Source organism: Sycon ciliatum, chromosome 3, assembly GCF_964019385.1.
Source record: "Sycon ciliatum chromosome 3, ocSycCili1.1, whole genome shotgun sequence".
In the NCBI taxonomy this organism is placed as follows: domain Eukaryota; kingdom Metazoa; phylum Porifera; class Calcarea; order Leucosolenida; family Sycettidae; genus Sycon; species Sycon ciliatum.
Window position 1 is genome coordinate 33,786,187 of NC_088645.1, and position 23,682 is coordinate 33,809,868.

Genomic DNA, 23,682 nt, shown 5'->3' on the forward strand with positions numbered 1-23,682 from the left:
CATCTTCTAGATACACTGTCGGCACAGTAGCCTGGTTTTAGTGTTGACACACATAGAAATACCTGGTTTGAATAGAAGCCTAGCCATTGTATTGGCTTCTATAGGAATAGGCCTGGCTATTCACGACATTACGGTAACTGTCCATCTGCTTGCTTTCTCGACTCGGTCTTCGGAAAAGACTTTTGAAGTATTAAATTAAATTGCAAAGTGAGTCGCTAGTGCAAGTGCAGCGCTTTGCCGGGAGTAGTCCGCGGCTTCACCAAAAGCATCTCAACTGATGCAGACATCTACCATATTTATCACCATAAATTTGACCATCGGAGTATAAGCCTCATGCACCCCCCCCCCCTTTTTGGGTGAATTTTGAGTGTTCAAAGTGCGGCTTATACATTTACTCCAGAAAATACGGTCATTATGTAACAGTATCATAAGCATGGGTACCAAGCACTCACCAGGTCACTAGCAGTGCTTCACCCATATAGGTAGGTAGGTAGGTACATTTTTATTTGAATTCGCAGAACCAAACGGGCGGTGTCGCCCAATTACATGGAAGCGAATGGAAACAGTAAAATATTGTAGGAAATAGCCTAACACGATAGCATCAACCAGCTACTACAGTACACTGCACTCTGAACATTTATACCGATCACACATACCGTACTGGCAATATATGTTGCCGCAGTGAGGCCATGAAGCATTACATTGGCACATGTTTGCCGCACGCAGGGCGTTACATGCAAAGTCGCACAGGAGCCGTTACACAAGTTTCTATATTGCCGCAGTCCTTTTTTTGCTATTGCCGCATCACTTTTTTGCTATTGCCGCATCATTTTTTTGCTTTTGCCGCATCATTTTTTCTTGTGCAGTGCAAACTGCAATGAAAAGATCGCCGCACCCCGCCGGACGCGCGTTACGAACTCAACGAAAATTTGTCGCACTAGCCTGGTCGCGCGTTACGCCGCACCCCCCTGCGTTACGCGTTACGCGGCAACATATATTGCCAGTACGGTAATTTTTTTTATTTATTTTTTTATACGAAAGTCCACTATATTCCCGAATATGCGCGAGAAGTGGTGGCGGGGCCAGGCTGCTCTGCCGACCTCAAAGGTCTCGGCGTCTACGCAGACAAAGCGCGCCATAATGCAGTAAAACCATGTAGAGAGGAGGAAGAGGGGAAATGAATAATAGTGAGAAACAAGGACAATGGGTAGATGGTCGTGAGAGAAGCAGAGTGAAAGACAACGTCACATTGTGGTAAGGGGGGGGGGGGGGAGGATGCTAGTGAGGCACTGGTCTAAACCGTTTCATAGGGCGTCGGTGGCTGCTTGCCAGTTCAGGTGCAGCAGATACTTGTTGCATTTTTCTTTGAATAATTGGAGCTGGCTGGGTTGCGGCCGTGCTGGTAGAATGGTCGCTGGTATGCTGTTCCACAAGGGAATAATGCAGTCTGGGTAGGAATCCTGGAGGCTGCTACGAATGCGCACGGGCAGCGTCGACTTCAGCTGGAGTGGGTGGCAGTGGGCAGTCTCCGTGGCTAACCTAGTGGATCGACCACCCACTGGGCGGGGATTGGCTGGAGGTGGGAGGATGGGCTTCAGGGGGCTTGTTGTTGGAAGGTAAGACAGCTTGAACGTGAACGAAAGCGCAGCAACCAGTCGGCGGTGTTTCAGGCTGGGGAGCCAGGCGCCTGGGCCAATCACCTTCAGTGCCTTGTGCTGGATTTTGTCCAGTCTGGATGTACCTGACCCCATCCACACCAGGCAGCAGTATTCCATTGTTGGCCGCACGAAGCCTTTGTAGACTGCCGTGCGGCCGCTGGAGTCCAACAGGGGCGCAACCTTTCTCAGGAAGTGTAGGCGTTGGGCAGCCTTTGAGGCCACGGCCCGGACGTGTGCTGCGTAGGACAGTTGCGAGTCGAATGCTATGCCCAGAAGTTTAATTTCCTTCTCTTCAGGAACAGTCACTCCATTGAAGAGCACTGGTGGGAACGCTGGGGGAGGCTTGCGGTGGTCGATGATGAGGGCCTGAGATTTGGATGGCTCGAAGGTGACCTTCCACTTGGAACCCCAGTGGGAGACGGCGTCCACTGCTTCCTGGAGTTGTGCTGCAGAGTCGGATATGCTGGCGGTGGCAGAGATGCACTGATACAGTGTCGTGTCATCTGCATACGTGGCAAGCTCAGCACCAGCAGGCAAGGTGTCCTCGCAGTCATTCACGTACAGGAGGAATAACGTTGGTCCAAGGATGCTACCTTGTGGTACCCCTGCTTGGATATGGTGCAGGGAGGACTCTTGGCCGCCCACAACAGCCTGCAGGCGCCGGTTGTGCAGGTAGCTTTCCAGCCATCCGAGAAGCGGGCCGTCTAGACCGTACACGGAAGCCTTATGCAGCAGGCCAGCATGGCTGACTTTATCAAAGGCGCCTGCTATGTCTATCGCCAAAACATGGGCGGCTCCTCCAAGGCCGGCTGCTCGGGACCATTCACAGTGGAGCTTGGTTAAGACGTCGGCTGTGCTCAGGCCCTTTCTGAACCCGAACTGTTTCGCAGAGATGACATTGTGGGACTCCACGAAACTGGTTATCTGACGATTGACAATTGTTTCCATCACTTTGGATATGATAGACAGCAGAGACACAGGTCTGTAGTGTTGAGGCAGGTTCTTGGATTTCTTCTTGTGAATGGGTGTGACTCTAGCTGTCTTCCAGGATGTCGGCATAACCATGCTGTAGAAGCTAAGGGAGAACAGTTTGGAGAGTGGCTTACTTAGGGGGTCGGCACACATCTTCAGAACTCGTGCGGGAATGCAATCCGGTCCAGTAGCTTTCGATGCATTTAGGCGGCGGAGTTCTCTCTTGACAGTGGCAGGGCGGAACCGAACCGTTGAGAGCTTTTCAGCCGTGCGCTTTGTAACGTGGGGGAAATCAGTCGCTGGTTGGTTCGCGGGGAAGTCGTCGGCGCCCAGGCTGCACTTTGAGGCGAAATACTGCCCAAAACACTCAGCTTTTTCGGCATTCGATACGCATTCCAAACCAGGCTGCGGCGTAAGAGTTGGGATGGACGTGTTTCTGCTGCTGCCACCTGCTTGCTTGATGGTAGACCACCACGAGCGGTCACTCAGGCTAGCTTTGGAGAGCTTAGTACGCAGGGTAGCCAGGCGGGCCACCTTGGCATGCTGGAGGATGTCATTACAACGTAGAGTGGCTGCTGAGGCTGTCTGCCGCGCTGCTGTTGACTTCTGCCGTCTGGCAGTAGCCCAAGCCCTCTCTTTTGCTTTTATGGCATCCGTGCACTCAGGGGTCCACCAAGCTGGATCCGTCGGCCGGGATGTGAGTTGCCGGGATGGGATGAAACGTGACATACCCTGGAGGATAACTTCGGTGATGTTGGCGCACGACTCATCAGCGCTGGTGGTGAAGGCAGTTGACCAGTCATAGGCTAGGAAAAAGTGACAGAGGCGGTTCCAGTCTGCTTGGTTGTACCGCCAGACAGTGCGTGTGGTTTTTGGTTCACGGAACGCAGAGATAGGGAAGTCCATGGTGAGGACAGCGTGGTCAGAGGACCCCAGTGGGGCATGGCATTTCACCTGAACGGGTTCACTGAAGTCAGACATCACAAGGTCCAGGGTGTTGTCTCCACGTGTGGGGATGTTGACATGTTGCTCCAGGCCATGAACATAGCAGAGTTCCTCGGCTGCTTCTCCTGCCGAGGTAGTCTTGGTGCTCCCTAGCCATGCTGCATTGTGGACATTGAAGTCCCCTGCGAGGATAACATAGTCACCGTGGCTGCGGGCCTCATCTAGGTGGGTATCAAGGTATTCGATCAGCTCGGTGTCTGTCCCGGCTGTGGAGCCTGATCGGTAGAGTGCACAGATAACAATCTTGGACCGGCTAGCTGTTGATACAGATATCCATATCACTTCGTGGTGCTCTGTGCTGAACCGGTCCAGGTGCTGGAAGGCCATGTTTGATTTCACCCAGATGGCAACTCCGCCTCCATGAGCGTTTCTGTCATGTCGGATTGGAGGAGCGTATCCGGACAGACAGACCTCACTGTCAGTGACCTTTGCGGTTGAGAATTTTGTCTCTGTAACAGCGATGACATCAGGTGAGGAGCACTTTGCAACATGTGCAAGTTCACCAAGCTTTGACTTTAGGCCAAAAGCATTGGTGAGTAGGAGCCTGAGGAAGCGCTTCATTGGTGACCATGTAGGTCATGTTGTGGCGCAGATCCGTTTGATCTCTTCAGGTCTCCAGCCTCTGGTGGGGAGAGGTGGGAGTTTCTCCGTTTTTGGCCACCAGGCAGTGGAGTGGAGATGATGTCTGCCGGTGGTGGTGGCGGCGGTGGTGGCGGCGGCGGCGGCGGGGAGGAGGTTGAGCCCTGCTGCTGTTGTTGCTGTTGCTGTTTAGTCAGAACACTGGCAGAGGTGCTGCTTCTGCTACTGTGGCAGCGACTGCTGGTGCTGCCCTCAGGGCTGGTTTCAGAGAACCTCCATGGCCTGCAGTATAGGGGTCTTGGCCAGAAGTTGGGCGCTGTAACTGTGGAGAATGAAGTGGCATCGATGGTCACTCTGGCGGAAGCACGCCCACTTTCTGACAGCCATACACTGCAGGTGTGGACAGGAATAGAGGCGCCCAGAAACTCACTCCTGGTTTTGATAAATTGCCTGAAGTGGCTCTCAGTGCTATCTGTGGCGATATTGCCCACGTACACTACGGCACGCTTGTTCTTGGGTGGTTCTGAGGAGACAAGCTTCCATGAGTCATCCTCGATAACATGGAAGATTGGCTTGCCGTTGGACTCTGTCACATCTGTCTGAGACTTGGACTCTGTCACATCTGTCTGAGACTTGGACTCTGTCACATCTGTCTTGGGCTGTGACTCAGAACACTCTGCCTTTGCCAAGTCACCGCTTCCCTGGGCCTGGGGGCCGTGGGGCTTTCGATCCGCGCTTGTGAATGTGACGCCAGTACGTGATACGGTGCTGCTGGGTTCCATGTGAGCTGCAGCTTGCTTGGCGCTGCGTTTGCTGGCACGGGTACTACTGGTACTACTTTGCGTACGATGTACGTCTGCTTGAACTGGTGAGCTGTTTCTCGTCGTCTTCGACTGCATCCAGGCAATGGCGGAGTTTTTTGAAACAACTAACTCTTCCTTCAAATCTTTTACTTCCGCTGCCAGCTCACCAATTTTGCGTTTCATCCGCGCTTCGCGATCAGCAGACTCGGTCGCGAACTTTGCCAGCGTTTGCATCACTGCAAGGAGACCCTGCTCAATCCCCAAGAGGGTGCAAAGCAGCTTCGTCACGGCCTCAGCAGAGAGCTCGCCCATGGCGAAGGGTTCCTGCCTGGCCCTACCTAACTATCTAGACTATCCTACACTATTTCTACTACTACTACTACCCACCTAGCTATCTCCAGTCCGGCCTGATGCCGGCTGGGATGTCCAAAAAAACGAAAAGCTACGAGCTTGAAAAACGCGTGCCACACTCGTAGCTGCAAAAAAAGGAATGGTGATGTGAGTAGTGACTTCTCGGGCCCCGGTCGCTACAAATGGTAACAAGAGTCCATAACCCAAGAGTATGCAACTGTGATTATGGGTGCATGCGTGGCGCGCTGCCTTCATTACGTAACTTGCCTTCATCACGCTCTGAAAGCATGCATTCAAACTCTCAATTTCTCGCACGAGCCCATCCGTTTTTGCTCTATTCGTTCCAGTACCTACACAATCTCTGAATTCTGGCGCGTGAACTCCAGTTCCGTACGAAAGTTCATTTCAAACTGGAGGGGAAAGTGCGGTGTTTGATTTTCCGCAGTGCGCGGACTGCAGCTGAATGATGTAATGAAGGCAGCGCGCCGCGCATCTGGCCCATAGAAAAGAGATCACAGTTGCATACTCTTGGGTTATGGACTCTTGATGGTAATAATTATGCAGCAGCAGAACTTCATCATACGTTGTCAACGGCAACCATGCACCATACATGTATGATTATACTAGATATTGCAGACTGTTGGGGCGGGGGGGGGGGGGGGGGGGGGGGAGCAGTGAAGCAAGAAGGACTCATGAGTCACTTTGAGTGTGTGTGTGTGATCCCCGGTAGCCTAATCGGTAGGGCACTGTCCCGGAAAGACAGGGGTACTGGGTTCGAATCCCGCTCGTGGATCCTACTTTTGCAAAATAGAGTAGTAGGAAGGATCTCCCGGCGGGATTTGAACCCTGCGCCCCTGTCTTTCCGCTACAGTGCCCTACCGATATCATTCCCGGGGATCGCACACAACCGTGGCTCCTTCTTGCTACACTGCTCCCACGACCCACCGTACCCTCCCCCCCCCCCCCCCCTACCGGCGGCGGCGAGTAGGTATGGGTGGTGTGAGTACACAGCCTGTTGTGGTGGGGAGCAGTGCAGCAAGAAGAAACCACGTCACGGGTGTATGTGATCCCTGGTAGCCTAGTCGGTACGAGGTAACTGTCCCGGAAAGACAGTGGTGCTGGGTTCGAATTCCGCTAGCGGATTCCTCTCTTGCAACACATACAGGATTTCATTGTTCAGCAGTGGCTATAACCATGACACTACTCACGAGTGTGATTCCCAGCAAATGCGTACAAAGACTACAACTGAACGGGAACTTTTTTGTCTTCCCAGTAAAAGTACTATACTATTAGCGGAAGATTCACACCAGCTTGCCAGGCAGTCCACACCGCACAGGGTGATACTGATCCACAACTGAAGTGCACAGAAGAGCTTGAAAGTGAGAGAAACCGAGTCGACTTTGAAAGGAAAAATATCAGGGTGTGTATATAATTGCATGAGAAAGAGTAAAGTCCAATGACATCATTCAAACCTGGGTTCAATGCACTATGAGGTCATCCAGACCTAGATGATATATCTAGATATCAAAAGCAATGCGGTCACCCAGACCTAGATATCAAAAGCAATGATGTCATCAAGTCTAGGCATAGCATTGTAGCATGGTAGCAAGGCACAAGGTGATGCAGTCCGTTACATGTACAGGTAGGTACATGACTGTCTAACAAACAATAGAGAAATGGTAAAATAGTATTTGTGAACAGCATGATCATGATCAGAGGCAAGGAAACCGAATACTGCGAGTGCATTGTCTGTGTAGGTATTGATATGTACAGGTAATGTAAGGATGGAGTTACTCTAGCATATTACTATAGTATACAGTACATGGGCTACAGAGCAAAGTAGAGAAGATCTGGAAGGAAACACCAAGTTACATCATACAAACATCAGTTAATCAAAAATATCAAGTAAAGAATTTGAGTATGGTAAGGCAGTAGTTCTGTGCCGCCTATATCCTGCTCAAATGTTCATATTCAGGGTGTAGAGGTAATCTTGTGTAGCGAGCACCACTACTTCATTGAGTAGTGCTAGTGATGATACACCATACCCGCCATACCGTACACTGGGCAACTCATAGACGCAATGTGTACGTACATTGTACACAGTACACATAATCTTCTCTGAGGCCCAATCATCCCTGGCAATGACTAGACTATCATCAGACAGTGAACATGCCCGGCTCTGCATCAGGTCTACACCATCTGGTTTTACAGCCTCTTGCCAGTGACCATCATCAGTGTACTGGCGGAAACACCCAGTGTTACCACCAATGATGTACAGTGAACCATAACAGGCTACACGTGAGGCATATGCACAGTGACATGGAAGAGCAGGTAGTAAATGTGAGGGGACAGCAGAGGATTTCCACTGCTGGTTAAGCATTGTGTAACAGCTAACACAGTCGCTCGTACCTGATATATTGGTGAAGCCACCTAGAAGACTAACACTAGTGTCAGTAGCATGTACAACACAGCCACGGTGCTGGCCATGCGCCGGCGGCACCTTTGCTACTTTCACCCCCTGCCTATCATGCTGATTGTACTGCAGTAGAACAGCTTGATCTTGGTTGTCATGACAATACAGGTACAAAACCTGACCATTGCTAGCTAGGGATGGGTATTGAAATGGACCGCCATGACGTGGAAGAGGAAGGTTAGTCCAGCCACGCATGTCTGTAGTCTGCTGGATGCTTGTAATGGCATTATGTCCATTGAGCCAGACAGCAACGAGAGTGTTATTGTGGATGATAAGTTTCGGAGTTTGACCACGCCTGGATTCTGCTTTGATCCACTAGAGAAGACACACACACACACGCACACACAGGCACACCCACACACATACGCACGCACGGACACACACACACACACACACACACACACACACACACACATAAATACACACACACCGTACAGCATAATGCCGTTTGGACAACATAACGGTTTTTTTGCTAAGGGTGTCTACTAACTCGAAACAACTGTACAAAGGAACTTATTACAAACTGCTGTGTCGCTTGCGGGTGGGGTGCTGTGTCAACGTGTCGAGGTCGGCTGGGGAGTGCAGTTTTGGTGTGGGGGTTGATGAAAAAACTTAAAAACTCGTTATATTCGAAAATCTCCAATACGGCTGTTCCTAGTATTCCAAGGATCGGATGCCGGTATTAAAAAAATACACAGACGGAATATGTGCTGTACAGTCTTTTGCCTCCGTTGTTTTGTGTCCATATATAGTATGCTATGTTTTTTTCCTTGATCATCTTGATTTTAATCTGGTTCCTCCTTGGACAATATTATCTGACAATAAAAGTTTGGGGCACCTGGGACATGGACCAGTGGGTGTTTTGATAACGTATTTTAAGTCCGGATGAATTAGTTTGTAAACGGATCTAAAAACAGTGGCATAGACCATGGCTTGCAGGGCATTTCAGATTTCTATCCACTAGCAGGGTTTAATGACCAGCCGGACCCGCTATACTGAGGGAGGACCTGATCCACACAGCAAAATCATGGGGAGGGGGGGGGGGGAAGGAAGAGAAAAATTCCAACCACGTTGTACTATACCTCTCTCTCCATTGTGATGCGCCGAATCTTCTCCGGTGTGATAGTCAGAGAATGTGCGGCGGGTGCAGCAGAGTGCTGTCTAGAACTGTCACCAACCTACACACGTATCCAGGGTAGAATGTGAATAGTGGAAGGTAAGCAACACACACATACACACACACATACACACACATACACACACACATACACACACACATACACACATACACACACACATAATATTATTTTAGTACGCACACGCACATTCAAGCAGATGCACACATACACATACATGATTGTATGTACACATGTACTGCGAGTACACATACATTGCACTTGTACTTGCTCACTGCCAAAAACTGGTCACGTGGTCTTCCCGGGAGAGGGAAGAGAGATTCAAAAGGCATCTTGGAAAGATGACTCAATTGGCTATTGAACCGCCCAACGGCTGACACCCCCTGAAATCCCCAAACTCTCGGTGGACTTGGAAATAATCCAACTTATGGGCTCACTACCCAGCAGTAAGTGGGCGAGGAGAAGGTGCAGAAGAGGATTGACGACATTCGAGCACGCATGCACACACTCACGTGGTGAAAATCAGGGAGCTGTGGCATTTTTGAGGAAATGGAATATTTTTATGCAAAATGATGTGTATCAGGACTCATGGTCGTGCGCACCCGCACATACACTCATTATGCCTGCTCAACAACCCAAACTCCAGCCCAGAATGACCATTCAACCCCCCCCCCCCCCTCCTCCTCCCCCCCCCCCCCAATGATTGCCTGTCTTTGGAGAGCAAGACGTGGTCTCACGCTGCAGCGCAGAATCGGCTAATTTCGGAGTTTCATTCTGCCTGGATTTCTCTACCGCTACAGCCCCTAGTGCACAGCCCTGACTCAAACCCATCTTCATCGTCGGCAAGTTGTGCAGAACTGAGGTGAAAAGGCACTCTTTGGGAGACTGCACTTTGAAGCAGCACATGACCTGCTAGAACGTATGTCAGTCTACGGAATCCGTAAGCTACATGTTCAGAAGGTACTGTCACTCATGTGGCGCTGCCTTCATGGACGTACCAGTCCCACACTTAGAAGCACTCTTCAAGCTGGGCGATGGCCACTCAACCAGGCTCCGAAACACACAACGGCTTGGACACCCCTGTCAGCTGAAGCCATGCTGCGCATTGTTGGCTTGCCTCAACAGACAGCACACTGTGCAACTTTCTAGCACCTGCACTACGATGCATCGTGTCGGCTTCAGAGTTTCGCCTGGCAGTCGTACCCTACTCACTTCAATAATAGGACACTATTCATGGATGACCACTTTGCTAGCTGTACATGTATGTATGTAAAGGATGTTGCCAGCATTGGCAGCAGATTGTGCAGCTGAAACAAACATATGTGACGCAGGGAGCTGGAGATGCATACTCGCATGACTCTAACATTATTAAACATGGAAAATAATCAGTCCTGTAGCCGACATGGGGCCACACCACCACACTTTGCAGCGGGATTCAGGCAAGCGTTTTTAATATTTAATTTTTTAATCTCTTTTCACTTTCTCATTGACTGGGCCAAGGTGAAGCATGCCTTTTGCACTATACACATCAGTTTTGCTCTGGATACGATGTCACATTGTACCCGAGGAAACCAGGCTCCGTCTGTACTACGCCATCGTCACACCAATACTGTTAAGCGCGATGCATAATATCACTTCTGCGACACGATGAGCGACGAGTGATGCGATCGAGAGTTTTTCTGCAAAATTGGAGACTGACAGAGGCTGCACTGGAGAAGCTGAACGCCTTCCACAAACGCCGACAACAGAATTTATTCAGATTTAGGTATCCCAAAATCTTCTCCAACGAAGACCTATATTCCAGAGCACACTCACGCACGCACGCACGGAGGCATGCGCGTGCACCCCCCCCCCCCCCTCCCCCCCACACACACACAACCACTCTCTCATACTACTGTCCTCTGCCATTTCCGGATGCTGGATCATGGCTTGAGGATGCTTTCAGACACCCTGCCACAACAGACAATGGACAACTACTTCTGTTTAAAAGAAGTAACCGATGTGCGTGGACACCCGAAATCGAAACTGGCCATGGCAGTAAAGGCAAGCGCTGCTCTCAGAGACATGCCACTGAAGACCGTGAATGATCTCAGTGAGCTGAGACAACATGCTTTGTACAAGCAATCATGTAGAACTCTTAGCCTGAGCTGATTTGGTTCACGCATGCAATGCACGGAGTAGTTGTTCCCAGACAGAAGCAGTCCAGGCATCATGACTTTGCGCATAATTATGTCGTTATGCTGCTTCATTACGCGCCCTGTTCTATTCTCATTATTCTTACTGCCAACACCAATCAAGATTATTCCGCTTACACTAGAAACTGGAGTGCTCCTGGTGGCTCCGGTTGCCGCACTAGAAGTCGATCTTCCGCTAGCACTGGCCATTGCTGATCGGCCAGAGTCACTGCCACTTCCCGAACTCTGAAATGTAAAGAACGGCATAAGCATGTACATGTACACACATTTACACATCCACCACCACCCCCCCCCCCCCACACACACACACACATACACACACACACACACACACACACACACACACACACACACACACACACACACACACACACACACACACACACACACACACACACACACACACACATACACACATGCACACATACACACACACACACACACACACGTCAGTGTACGGTCGCAAAGACTTGCACACATGTACATACATCCAAACACACACAGAATAAGAGCTGACGGTCGGCTGTGGGGTGTGCAATATGGCTGTCCTCAGCTGACCCTACACTACTTATGGCTGATGTGAAGTGTGAGAAAGAATCAACATTGTCGACATCTCCACCACTGGGGTACATGCAAGTTTGCAGGGTCTGTCAGCGTAGAAACATCCTTGTTCTGGTATTGAAACTGACCAGCATACTCTCCTCAAGTAATGTATTGCAATGGCAGAAGGTTTTAATTCTGTGATCAGGATGAGTTGCTTGTGGACTAAAGAACCATAATTTTGTTGAAACATTCAAAACAATTCTTCGCAATCTCCTATAACGTTAAATGGCATGCCGTTGAAGGTAGTGTACTAATAAATATAGTGATAAACGCAGATATGTGTGCTTTCAAAGAAAAGGCATTGGTGTTTCATATATAAACAAAAATTGCTCAAATCAATGTATGTTCATGCCTTCTCTTTCTTTCACATACATTTGAGTCATAACTTGAAAGGGTTAAAAACAGACGTTAATGAATAGCCTTCACACACATTCTTACCTGCAGTGCAGAGTGAAGTTGCGATAGTTGAACTCTCATTCCTCTGTTGGTCCCATCTAGCTGCTCACTGATGGATGCTTGTAGGTCTGTCTGTTGACTGGCAATTACTGCTACATGTTCTTGCAGGCTGGTGACTTGCTGGTTTGTAGTCTCCAGTTGGTCACGCATCTCAGTCACATGCCGGTTCGTGTCTACAAGGCGGTCGTGCATCCCGATCACATGCTGGTTGGTAGTCTGCAGCTGGTCGCATATCCCAGTCACTCGCTGGGTTGTGTGTCCCAGGCGGTTATGGATCCCGGTCACTTGTTGGCTCGTAGTCTCAACGCAGTCACGGACGACAGTCACTTGCTGGTTCGCAGTCTGCAGCTGGCCCTGCATCCCGGTCACTTGCTGGTTCGTAGCCTGCAGTTGGTCACGCATCCCGGTCACTTGCTGGTTTGTAGCCTGCAGCTGGCCACGCATCCCGGTCACTTGCTGGTTCGTAGTCTGCAGTTGGCCACGGATAGCGGTGGTTTCCAGCTGAGTGTCGACAAGACGCTGTGTCATGCTGCTGAGTTGGTCCTCTACTGCAGAGCTGCGTGCGGTGATGTCAGCAATGCATGTAGCTTGCTGGCTTAGCTGCTGTGAAATCGACTCTAGTTGCCTGGTAACCCGTGTACCAGCAGTGCTAGGCTGATTCTGTACAACACCATCAAAAACACACAGCGGACAGAGGGACACAGAAGGACAGACAGAGGGACAGACAGACAGAAATAAATGCAGATAGAGAAATAGGAAAGTGGATAGAGACAGATACACAATCAGACAGACATTTTAACCCTTTCAGTGCCGCTGTCGACTCCAGTCGACAGCCCATTCATGCACTCTAAGTGCCGCTGTCGACTGCAGTCGACCAGCAAGAATGCAGTTCCCAGTGCCACTGTTGACTGCAGTCGACAGGCTGACTTCGCCCAGTTTGGGCCACTATTTTGGGGTATTGGAGATGTTTAGCTGCCATAGAGGGTTAATGGGCCCTGGAAGAGGTCCATATCCATTGAAATACGCTGCCAGGAATAGGGGTTGCCATTAGAAAAAATCGAACCAGCGTCGTTGAAAATGTGTATCTGAGTTTTAGCCGAACGGCGCTAAAAAATACGGTTCCCACGCACTTCCACCTCACTGAGTCGGTGAGAATATATTTCTATTTCCCGTCAACTTTCATTGCATGGAGCATGGAATTTGGTTCAGACTTGATGGCTATAGTGCGTTTCAAAAGTATAGACCTCTAGAATTTTTCAAATAATTCAAATTAGGTTTGAGCTTTTTTGTAAAATTTCTTCGGAATATTGCTCAGGCAGCTCACGCAATTTTTCTCATACTTGTATAAATTTCTAAGCGATTGGATAACAGACGCGCAATTTCGAAAATGTTATGCACAAAGTGATCATAGATTTTATGGGGGATAGATGCTGGCCTAACGGCTTTTTGAAACCAGAATTCTGGACTTTTGAAACGCACTATAGCTATTACCCAAGACTCCAGGCGGTTATCCATTGCGACAGGCGGTTGGAGTCACGGGTAGAGAACCAAACGACGGATTCCTCACGAACGCATTTTGGATGCAGCTATGCACAAACTTGACGGAAAAAGCGCTGGCGGCGCTCGCCGGGTCCAGAACTAAATTTTCCTGAGAACTAAAACATTGCAATGGCGACCAGCACGGTCAAGGGACACTACAGGTGTGTCAGCTACAAGTGTAATAATATTATTCTTTCCGCAACGACACCCACCTCAATACCTGACGATCTACTGCAAGCTGGTGCGGAAGTGATACCGCGAACGAAGCGCTTGTCAACGGAACAGGGAAGCGCTTCATTCTCCGACGTTGAAGAAATGTGCGTGGACTGCTGACAATCAGGAGAACAAAGGACCACCATGTTGGCAGAACTATCAGCGGCTGTTCAGCGACACTATCCCCTTCACGAAACGACTCGCGATCGTTCCCCAAGCTTTCTGCAAACAACAAGAAATGCGTCCGCAGCGACAGGACGAAAGTCTCTCGAAAACTGAAGGCCTGTTGCCACGAAGACAGGGAAGTTTCAGCAAGCACTTTCTTCTGTTTCAAGTATTCTAGCCCTTCGGTCCACTGGCAGATCTTTCAATCAAATCGAACGAAAAACAGGATTTGCTTCTCTCTCCAAAACAACAACTAACTTAATGTCTTTACTTCGCAACTGGCCGGGCCGTATGGTATACATGTAGTGTCAACTTGGCTAATAACGACTGCGGATATAACGACAATTCGCGAATAACGACAGAATTTCCTTGCCCAGAGCAAAGTCCCATCCAACTGTAATACATACATTGTATAATGAGACTTCGGTTATAACGACACTTGGCGAATAAGGACACTTTTCTGATGCCCCGCCGAGTGTCGTTATCCGCAAAGTTGACTCTACTGTATGTAGTGCATGCGGCGCGTGGCGCACTTTCGCATTACATGATCACATGACTTGCTGCACAGCGGCTGGCGCTAGAACGCTCAGCGCGCTTGTCCTTCGGATTTTGCGATATTTTTCGAGGGCAATGGCTTCCTTTATCAGTTGGCTACCTACGATGTATAATTCAGGCCGTCATCACACTACGTTCTCCGACTCCCGTTTACGTCTACGTCTATTGTGAGAAAACAAAATGGGTGGTCGTGTCACCAGACAGGCACAGTTTTTGACGTGTTTACGCAGTCAGGTTTTTGGAGAAATTTGAACCCACGTACATCGAAATACAGGGTCGCTCGGAAAAGGCTGGGGGAGATACGTGTAGACATCTATTCAGTCACTCACAAGACAGCCATTGTGCTAAACAGATCTTCTTTAGTTCTCTATCAGAAGTGCGCCATGTCATCTCTCTCGTGCTATACATAAAGCGGTACAAGCACGGCATGCCTGCACGTGCGTACATAGTACTACATACAACTGCATGTACGATATCTACATTACCCCCCTTCCCTCAAAAAGAAAAAAAAAAAGAAGAAAGAGAAAAAAGGAAAACTAAAACAAACAAAAAAACACTTGCATCCGTATCCTGCAGCTTGCAGAGGAATGTACGTACATGTGTTGGAGTAAAAGAGAGACGGGAAGTGTTGCAACTATTAGAAATAATCTGACTCAAAACTTGAGGCAAAAACACCATGAGTTTGAGTTACAATGCAAACTCGACCAATAAGGGGAAAAAATAAAGAAAAATCTAAATATTCACAAGGTAGTTAGAAGATTCTAAACAACGCCAATCTGGTTAGAAGATTCTAAACAACGCCAATCTGGTAGCGATTGAAGCCACTCATTTGGTAATGCATGACTCGACGACTCAGATGTCAGCTTCACGTGCTTTCTCTGTAAGCTTGATCTGACGGCCAGCTCTGGTCTGTACGCCCTCACGGAATACACTTGGACGAGAAGTTGGCGGTGACAGTGACATACAGGCCGGTGTTGCAGGTGATGCTGTCGTCTCCGGTGAAGCTGCAGGAGACAACGGCAATGTGAGCGCAGTTACCGGAGCTTCGGGCCTGGATGTTGCGCTGCTCGCTGACGGAAGGCTTGTTGGGTCGGACACTGGCAGTGCTGGAGCACACACTGGCTCTGGCACATGCTCCCTCTCTGACTGTGCCGGAGGTTCACTCATGGGTGCTTTCTCCGCTGCTGCTGCTGCTGGTGCTACAAACTCGGTAACATGCTGACGGTTCCGGAGCAGTATGCGTGACCCATCAGTGACCCCAACCTGACGACCATACTGCTCTACTACCTTCCATTCTTTTCGAGGGTCGCTGTACCCATCATGGAGCACTACCCGCGTACCTGATGGCAAATGGGGTAACTTGCGGACACCTCGGCGCGAGTCATGACCTTCAACCATTGCTGCTTTCGCCTTGATCTGCTCAGATGGGTTGACGATCTGTGGGGTGATGGATGCTGGAACCCGTGTCCGAATGACTCTGCTGAACAACGCTTCGCTCGGCGATGTACCTAGCATCCGGTGCCGCGAATTGCGAATGTCGAACAAGACTTGAGTGATGCGGCGGTGTAGCGGTAGATGAGGTCTCAGGCTGGCAACTCGTTCTTTCACCAGACGATGTAGTCGCTCCACCATACCGTTAGAGCGGGCATACCGGGGGCTAGACTTGCAATGCTCAACACCCAACTGAGCGAGAAACTTGGACATCTCAGTGGATGCAAACTGTGGGCCCCAATCCGAGACGAGTGTTGAAGGCAGACCAAACCGTGCGAACAACTCCATCAGCTTGTCGATCACACCCGTTGTCGTAGTATTGGACAGTGGTAGAAGCTCTGGCCAGCGGGAACCATAATCAATAGCAGACAGGAACGTGGCTCCCTCAATGGTAACAAGGTCAATGGCCAGTTTCTGCCAGACACCTTCTATCTCTGTAGGGAGGAGCTGTTGCGCTGGATTGGAGCGTTTACGCCAGCATTCAGAGCATTTCTCTGCAAACAGATTGGCATCCTTCATGAGACCTGGCCACCAAACCCGTTCGCGAAGGGTATCCCGGAATGCATCGATGCCTGGATGACCTTCATGTGCTAGTCGCAGCACCGCTGGGCGGAGCTCTTCTGGAATGACGTAGCGATTGTCTAGCATGACAATCCCTTCAATGACTGTCAGCTGATGGCGTAGCAGGAAGTAAGGCTCTTCCGTTTGGATGCACCCTGACCAAACTGATGTGCCCACTCTTTGTCGGACGCTGCTCAGTGTCGGATCAGAGTCCGTGGCCTGGCGAATATCCTTGGAACGAACCGGACAAGCCTCGAGAATGAGACTAACGAATTCCGCCATTGAACGTGCCTCTGCAGGTGAAGCTGTGCGATCAGGTAGAGGAGCTCGAGAGAGGGTGTCAGCACAAACCATCTGCTGGCCAGGGACGAACACCAAGCTGTAGCGATAGGGCATCAATGCGACCAGCCATCTCTGAAGCCTCGGTGGCACTTCGTCGAACGGCTTCTGGACGATAGAAATAAGCGGCTTGTGATCCGTAAACACTTGCACTTCTCGGCCTAGTACATACTGCCGAAAGCGAGTCAGGCCGAATACCACTCCCAGCATCTCTCGTTCCAGCTGAGAATAGCGTGACTCAACATCTGATAGAGAGCGACTGGCACATGTCACTGGTACCCAACAGCCACTGGTATTCTTCTGCCACAGGACTGCTCCCAAACCGTCTGGCGATGCATCACAGCTGATAGCAGTAGGGACGTCTAATGCTGGTTGAAAGAATGCCAACGCTTGCAAAGCTGACGCTATACCAGCCTTTGCTGAGGTGAATGCCTGCAGGACTTCATCATCCACACTGAAGGGATCACGCTTTGCTAGCCTGCGCAGAGAAGCCGTGATCTGGGCCAAGTTCGGAATGAACTTTCCAAGGTACGTAGCCATCCCCAGGAACCGTCGCACATCAGAGATAGATTTCGGAGGGGCCAGCTCCTGGATGGCTTGTAACTTGTCATCATCTGGGGACAAGCCGGTCGCACTTAGCCAATGTCCCAGATACTTCACACGGTCCTGGTTCAGTCGGCACTTGGTCCAGTTGAGTTGGAGGTTAGCTGCTCGCAGTCGCTGCTTGACTGCTTCTAGCCGTGCATCGTGTTCTGCTTGATTGGAGCCAAACACTAGGATGTCGTCGATGTAGACGATGACTCCGGGCAGGCCTTCCAGAATGTCGGACACCACTCGCTGGAAAATCTCAGGCGCACATGCGATACCGAAAGGTAAACGCTTGAAACGGAACAGGCCACAGTGCGATGAGAAAGTCGTTAGAGGCCTTGCTTCTTCTGACAAGAGTAGCTGATGGAATCCAGATTCCGCATCCAGAACTGAGAAGACCCCTGCGCCATCAAGCTGAGCTGTGATCTCGTCAACGGTTGGAAGAACGTTGCGCTCACGTGTAACTCTCTTGTTCAGTTCTCTGTAGTCCACGCATAGTCGCAATGCTCCATTCGGTTTGCGGACTGGAACAAGTGGTGACACCCACGGCGTGGCTTCCTTGACGGGTTCAATGATATCCAACTTGGTCAGCCGTTTCAGCTCGGTCTCGATGTCAGCCCGGATACTGAAAGCTGGGCGTCGTGGTGGCTGGGCTAGAGGCTTTGAACCGTCTTCCAGAGAGATTTCGATGGGTGACACGTTCACCACGTTTGCTTGTGACAGGAGGTTCAGCTCCTTGATGACATCCTGTCCGAAGAGAACGGAGTGCTGACTGGCTGCTACCACGAAACAACTGCACTTCACGTTCTTGCCACCATGTGAAATGTGGACGTCAGCCATGCCCAAAGTCTCTACGACACCGCCATTGTACGCTTTCAGCAAGCGGTCACTCTTGCGCGTGGGCTTGATCACATCATCAGTGAGGATCGTCCGAGTTGCACCTGTGTCTAACAGTCCAGTGCACAGCTCACCATTGACTTTGAGTGTAGTCTGGAATGTCTTGTCGCCAGCGAGTGCATAGCTACTGACGGCGAAAGCGGAGTCGTACATGCGACTTGCATGCTCATACTCATCAGGCTCATCCTCTACTGGCCGGGCTCTTTCTTCGTGTCTTTCCACTTTGTTTGACATGCAGACCGCTGCAAAATGCCCTCGCTTGCCACACTTGTTGCAGGTGACGTTGGCCGCAGGACAGTTACGCATGCCTGGTTTGTGACTACGTCCGCAGTATTTGCACTTCTTTCCCTCTGATCCAGAACCAGCTGCAGAGACAGCTTGCACACGCTGGATGGGCACGGGGAACACAGGCGGTGCGTCACTAGCTCTGGTACTATCGTACAGTTTACTGTCAGTAATCGACGCTTCCAACGCCACTGACTTGGTGACGGCGTCGTTCAGGGTCAGCTTCGACTGTTTCAGCAGCTCCTTTCGAAGCTCAACAGAACGCAGGCCCACGATCAGCTGGTCGCGAATTTGGCAGTTGACAATGGTATCCACAGAAGTGGAGCTGAATTCGCAAACATCTGCCTTTTCTCTCAGCCGCCCAACGAACGAAGTCACCGACTCGCCCTCCATTTGGCGGAGTTGGCGGAATTTGTGACGTTCAGACGTGACATTTGTTGACGGTCGAAAGTGTGCCAACAATGCGTCCGTCAAGGCTTGGTACTCATCTCCAGGTGAGCCATCTTGTGTCTGCTCCACCGTGACAACCAGACCTTTCACAATGCGCCTCACTGCTAATCCAGCCAGATTCAAGAACAAGCGTTTCTTGTCAGCTGCTGCCGTCACTTCACTGATTGAAAGGAAATCATTTATGTCCTCGAGCCAGAGTTCAAAATCAGCACCGACGTTGCTCGCAGCATAGTCAGGAATAAATTCCTTGGGCGTCCTGCCCTTTGTCATTTTCGTTCACTGCGCCAATGTAGACATCTATTCAGTCACTCACAAGACAGCCATTGTGCTAAACAGATCTTCTTTAGTTCTCTATCAGAAGTGCGCCATGTCATCTCTCTCGTGCTATACATAAAGCGGTACAAGCACGGCATGCCTGCACGTGCGTACATAGTACTACATACAACTGCATGTACGATATCTACAATACGCACGTTCATACAAAAAGTCGTATACCCGTATCCCCCTCTCCATACCACGTCTACGTCTCCCGTTTCCTCTGCTCCCGTTTTCACCCCGTATACGAATCATCATGACAACCGACCAAAACTCCTTACGTGGACGTAGACGCAGCGCTTTGTACCATGGTGTCATGACAGCCTGAGAAAGCGATATTCCGTCCAGAAAGTACCAAAAAATACAGGAAAAGCTGGCTTTTCGATTTTTTGAACTGGACGTAAAAAGCGCCTGGCGCTGGGGCAGTGGGGGTGCACAGCTGACAGCCTGGCATTGAGTGCCTTGTCACTTGAGCAGTCAGCTGGCAGTGAAAAGAAACTCAATGTACATCAATGTGTGTTTGGACTCGTCTCAAAGTTTGTTGCATATCAGGCACAATACATGAGCAGCAGTACATGTACTAGACTCCCGTGTATACATATGTTCCGCGCAATCTGAGATTTCCTAGATTTCCTGCGCAATCTGCGGTGACACAGTAATATTTGTGGCACGAGACTGAGCTTCTGCGAGACTTCTGGGAGCAAAAGCGGTACCCAAGTACGTGTGGTGAAAAACTCACGTGCGCCGTTCGTGCAATCTGTGGATTTCTCTCAAAACCTGAAAGGCACAGCAAATTCATGTGGAGCGCAGTCGGTGGGTGCAATCATTGGATTTCGTTGAAAATCATGAAGAGCACAATGAATCTGTGTGGCGGCAATCTGTGGCCCGATTTCGCTGAAAACGGATTCGCTGTGCTCTTCAAGTTTTTTTCAAAGAAATCCACAGATTGTGCCCACAGATTGCGCCCCTCATGGATTCGCTGTGCTCCTTGAGTTTTTCTTCTTGAGGGAACTCGGGCCACAGCTTGCGCCCCACACGGATTCGCTGTGCTCTCCTTGATTTTCAACGAAATCCACAGATTGCACTCGCAGACTGCGCCCCACATGAATTCGCTGTGCTCTTCAAATTTTGAGAGAAATCAACAAATTGCACGAACCACACACTGGAATTTTGCACCACACGTACTTGGGTGTGCTCACAGAAGTCTCGCAGAAGCCCAGGCACGCGGTTTTACTGTGCCTGGTCTGAGCAATTTGGCAATTCTCAGATTGCGCAAATTCCCAGATTGCGCGGAACTGCCTTCGCAATCTACAGAGTGAGCAGGCTATCTGGAATTCTCAGATTGCGCAGCGCGATCTGTAGATTGCGCAAATTCTCAGATTGTGCGGAACACATGCATTGTATGAAGACCTTCAAGTTTAATGCATTAATTTTACCTAGCATACACACTGACAGTGAATGGGTATGTAAAAAGAACATTCGTGAGGACTGTAAAAGCCATTATTCTAACGAGGCGCATTCATAACGATTTCCCAAAATTGACTAGTTTACGTGTACCAAAGGTAACGATTCTCACTCATTCTCAACGCTCAATAGGACAGTATATGTATCGATTTCTGTATAACGATTTCTATTTTAACGACAGATTTCTCCTCGTTAACTCGTTAGAGTTAGCACTTCGTTATATATTATGGCTTTTACAGTATGTGACTTTTTCTTAGCAGTTCATATTGCTGTCGTGGACACGGAAATCCAGTCGATTGACGGCGCCGGTGCCCTCAGCGCGTACAGAACAGCGCTTGATGCGACCAGCGCGCTGCAGCGTGTAATACAAGGTCATCCATGTGTGTGTGTGTGTGTGTGTGTGTGTGTGTGTGTGTGTGTGTGTGTGTACTGCTTACCCACGGCTGCATGGCCAGCGCCTTGGGGCCGCTAGACGTGCGACCGGATTTCCATGTCTACGACAGTACACGTACATGTAGTCATGAAATAAACGTTTAGGTTACATTCACACACGGTACAAAACCGCATACAAGCATCATGTTCTTTGAAGTGGGCATGGAAACGTGCGCGAAAAGTGAACAATCACATCAACGTTCAAAGCCATCCCGGAGCGGCTTTGAAGGCGGCTTTGAAAGCGGATTTCGACTTTTAGCTTTCAGGCAAGTCGAAACGAGTGGTTTGGTGTGTTGAGTGCGCGGAGTTTTTGTTAGTTTTTGGAGAGTCCGTACCATGCCTCGAGTTGTCTTTTCTGCCGAGGTGGAGCTACGGCTGATAGAACTATAGTCTATGGAGAAAATACCAGCAAAGTGGAACTATGATGAAAAGAGCTGTTGCCGAGAAGAGGATTGCAGATGAGCTGAATCTGTGCGCAAAGCAGCTATCCGGAGGTGATCAGGAAATGCTATACACCGCCGCGATCGTTTACAACTCCAGCACACTCAGAGGAATACACCAGTTGTGGAGGCGTTCCACCGAGATCATACTAGCGCACCAAGAAATAGTATTATTGAAATGTTGAGCCAAGTGCCGTACTGTAGTCTGTACCGGTGCGCTCAGCTCATGCAGAAATCAAAATTCCCGCTCTTCGCCATGGGTCACGCGGGTCACTTTACGTGTTCGGCATGCGCTGCATTTGACTGTGTGAATGCACAGGCGTTGCAAGTGGCTTGTACGGTCACGTAAACGCGAATTTTTGTACGGTGTGTGAATGCAGCCTTAGGCTGATTCCACACTACACCAAATCCTGCCTAAAAAGCCATTTTTCAGGCACTTTTCAGGCAAGTTGCCATGGCGATCACTTTGAGAAACGCGCGAAAGTGAAAAGTGCTTGTTGTCTACAAAGCAACACCAGCACCCTCTTTCAAGGCAACTTTTTACCTTTTCAGAACACTTTTCTGACTTTTTTTCAGCCTTTCGATTTTTTCCGAATGTGTTCCCTGTCGTATCTTTCAGTTGTGGTGAGTTGTGAGCTGTCAACAATGCCTAGGGTCATGTTTAGCCAGGAGCTTGAGGGCAAGCTGATCGAGCTTTGGAGCGGATATTTGAGGCGACCTCCGGCCGGTACAGTTCGCGGGAGCTACGCCGGAGGAGATCGCCATCAAGCTGAATTTGTTTGCTGAACAGCTCCGGGAGGAGGCAATATACTGCGTCGATCGTCCATTCCAAAATCGACAACAATTAACGAAGGCGAAAGGACTGTACGAGACATACACAACGAAAACTGCCACCGGAATGCCTGTTGGCGAGGTTGACAAATATTCGACCTATGATCTGGAATCCGCCTACACCGCGCGCTGGCGTGGTCAAATTTCAAGATTGGGCACGCGAAAGTGGGTGATATTCGAGGATTTGGCCCAACAAAGAACCTCTTCACTACCGCCGTTGCTAGATCAAGCACAGGAAAGCCTCACAGTCTAACCTTCAAAGCAAAGTCCCGTGATCGACACTTGTAGGTGTGAATGCAGCTTCACTTTATAAGCCAATTTATGCCTTCAAGGCAAAGCCACTTTCGGCGTAGTGTGGAATCGGCCTAAGGTAGGGAGTTCAGTTCCGGTCACTGAAAAGCGAAAAGTGCAGTCACAGCTCGCCTGTACAAAGTGAATGGGCGCCTCGTGGCTGCAGTTCGAGATGCAGTTCGCGGCCCGAGTATCTTCTCCCGCGGCCTTTTCGGCCTTGTCGATGCTATTTTTAGGTAGCCGAGGTCATTACCTTTCCAATGGTGCCACACATGCCATGCTTCCAAAAATAATGCCTCCGCGCTTGGCGCGGGTGCACTTCGAAGTACTAATTTCGACCAGATCCGTACTCGGCTTCGCGAGGAACACCCGATTTTCGTGTTCAGCGGCCTCGAATTAGCCTAAACCAAGAGGATTCTACAACATTGAGGCTCGCGCTTTATCGCCGTAGAAGGAAAATGATCACAGAAACCAGCCCACGGCGATTTCCTGGTGGTAGACGAAAAAATCGAGTGAACTGCGCGCACACTGGTAGAAGCAGTGACCATGGTGACGGTGAAAACGTGTGACTTGTGCAAGTCGGCGCGCACGGCAT

At 49.9% G+C, this 23,682-nt stretch overlaps 1 protein-coding gene across 4 annotated transcripts in view; it reads right to left on the reverse strand.

Annotated features, from left to right (window-relative positions):
- Positions 1–23,682, reverse strand: part of LOC135812033 (serine/threonine-protein kinase OSR1-like) — a 122,063-nt gene that overhangs the window by 29,922 nt on the left and 68,459 nt on the right. Inside the window, exons 2-5 of one of the 4 annotated variants that reach the window (XM_065325337.1) lie at positions 12,214–12,891; positions 11,290–11,397; positions 8,924–9,019; positions 6,609–8,156 (exon numbers count right to left, since the gene is read on the reverse strand). The exons of the other annotated variants lie outside the window; for them this stretch is intronic. Of the exons in view, the coding sequence (XP_065181409.1) occupies positions 7,326–8,156; positions 8,924–9,019; positions 11,290–11,397; positions 12,214–12,891 (1,713 nt within the window). The 3' untranslated portion in view covers positions 6,609–7,325. Of the gene's footprint in view, positions 1–6,608; positions 8,157–8,923; positions 9,020–11,289; positions 11,398–12,213; positions 12,892–23,682 lie in introns of those variants that run through there. 4 annotated transcript variants of the gene reach the window in all.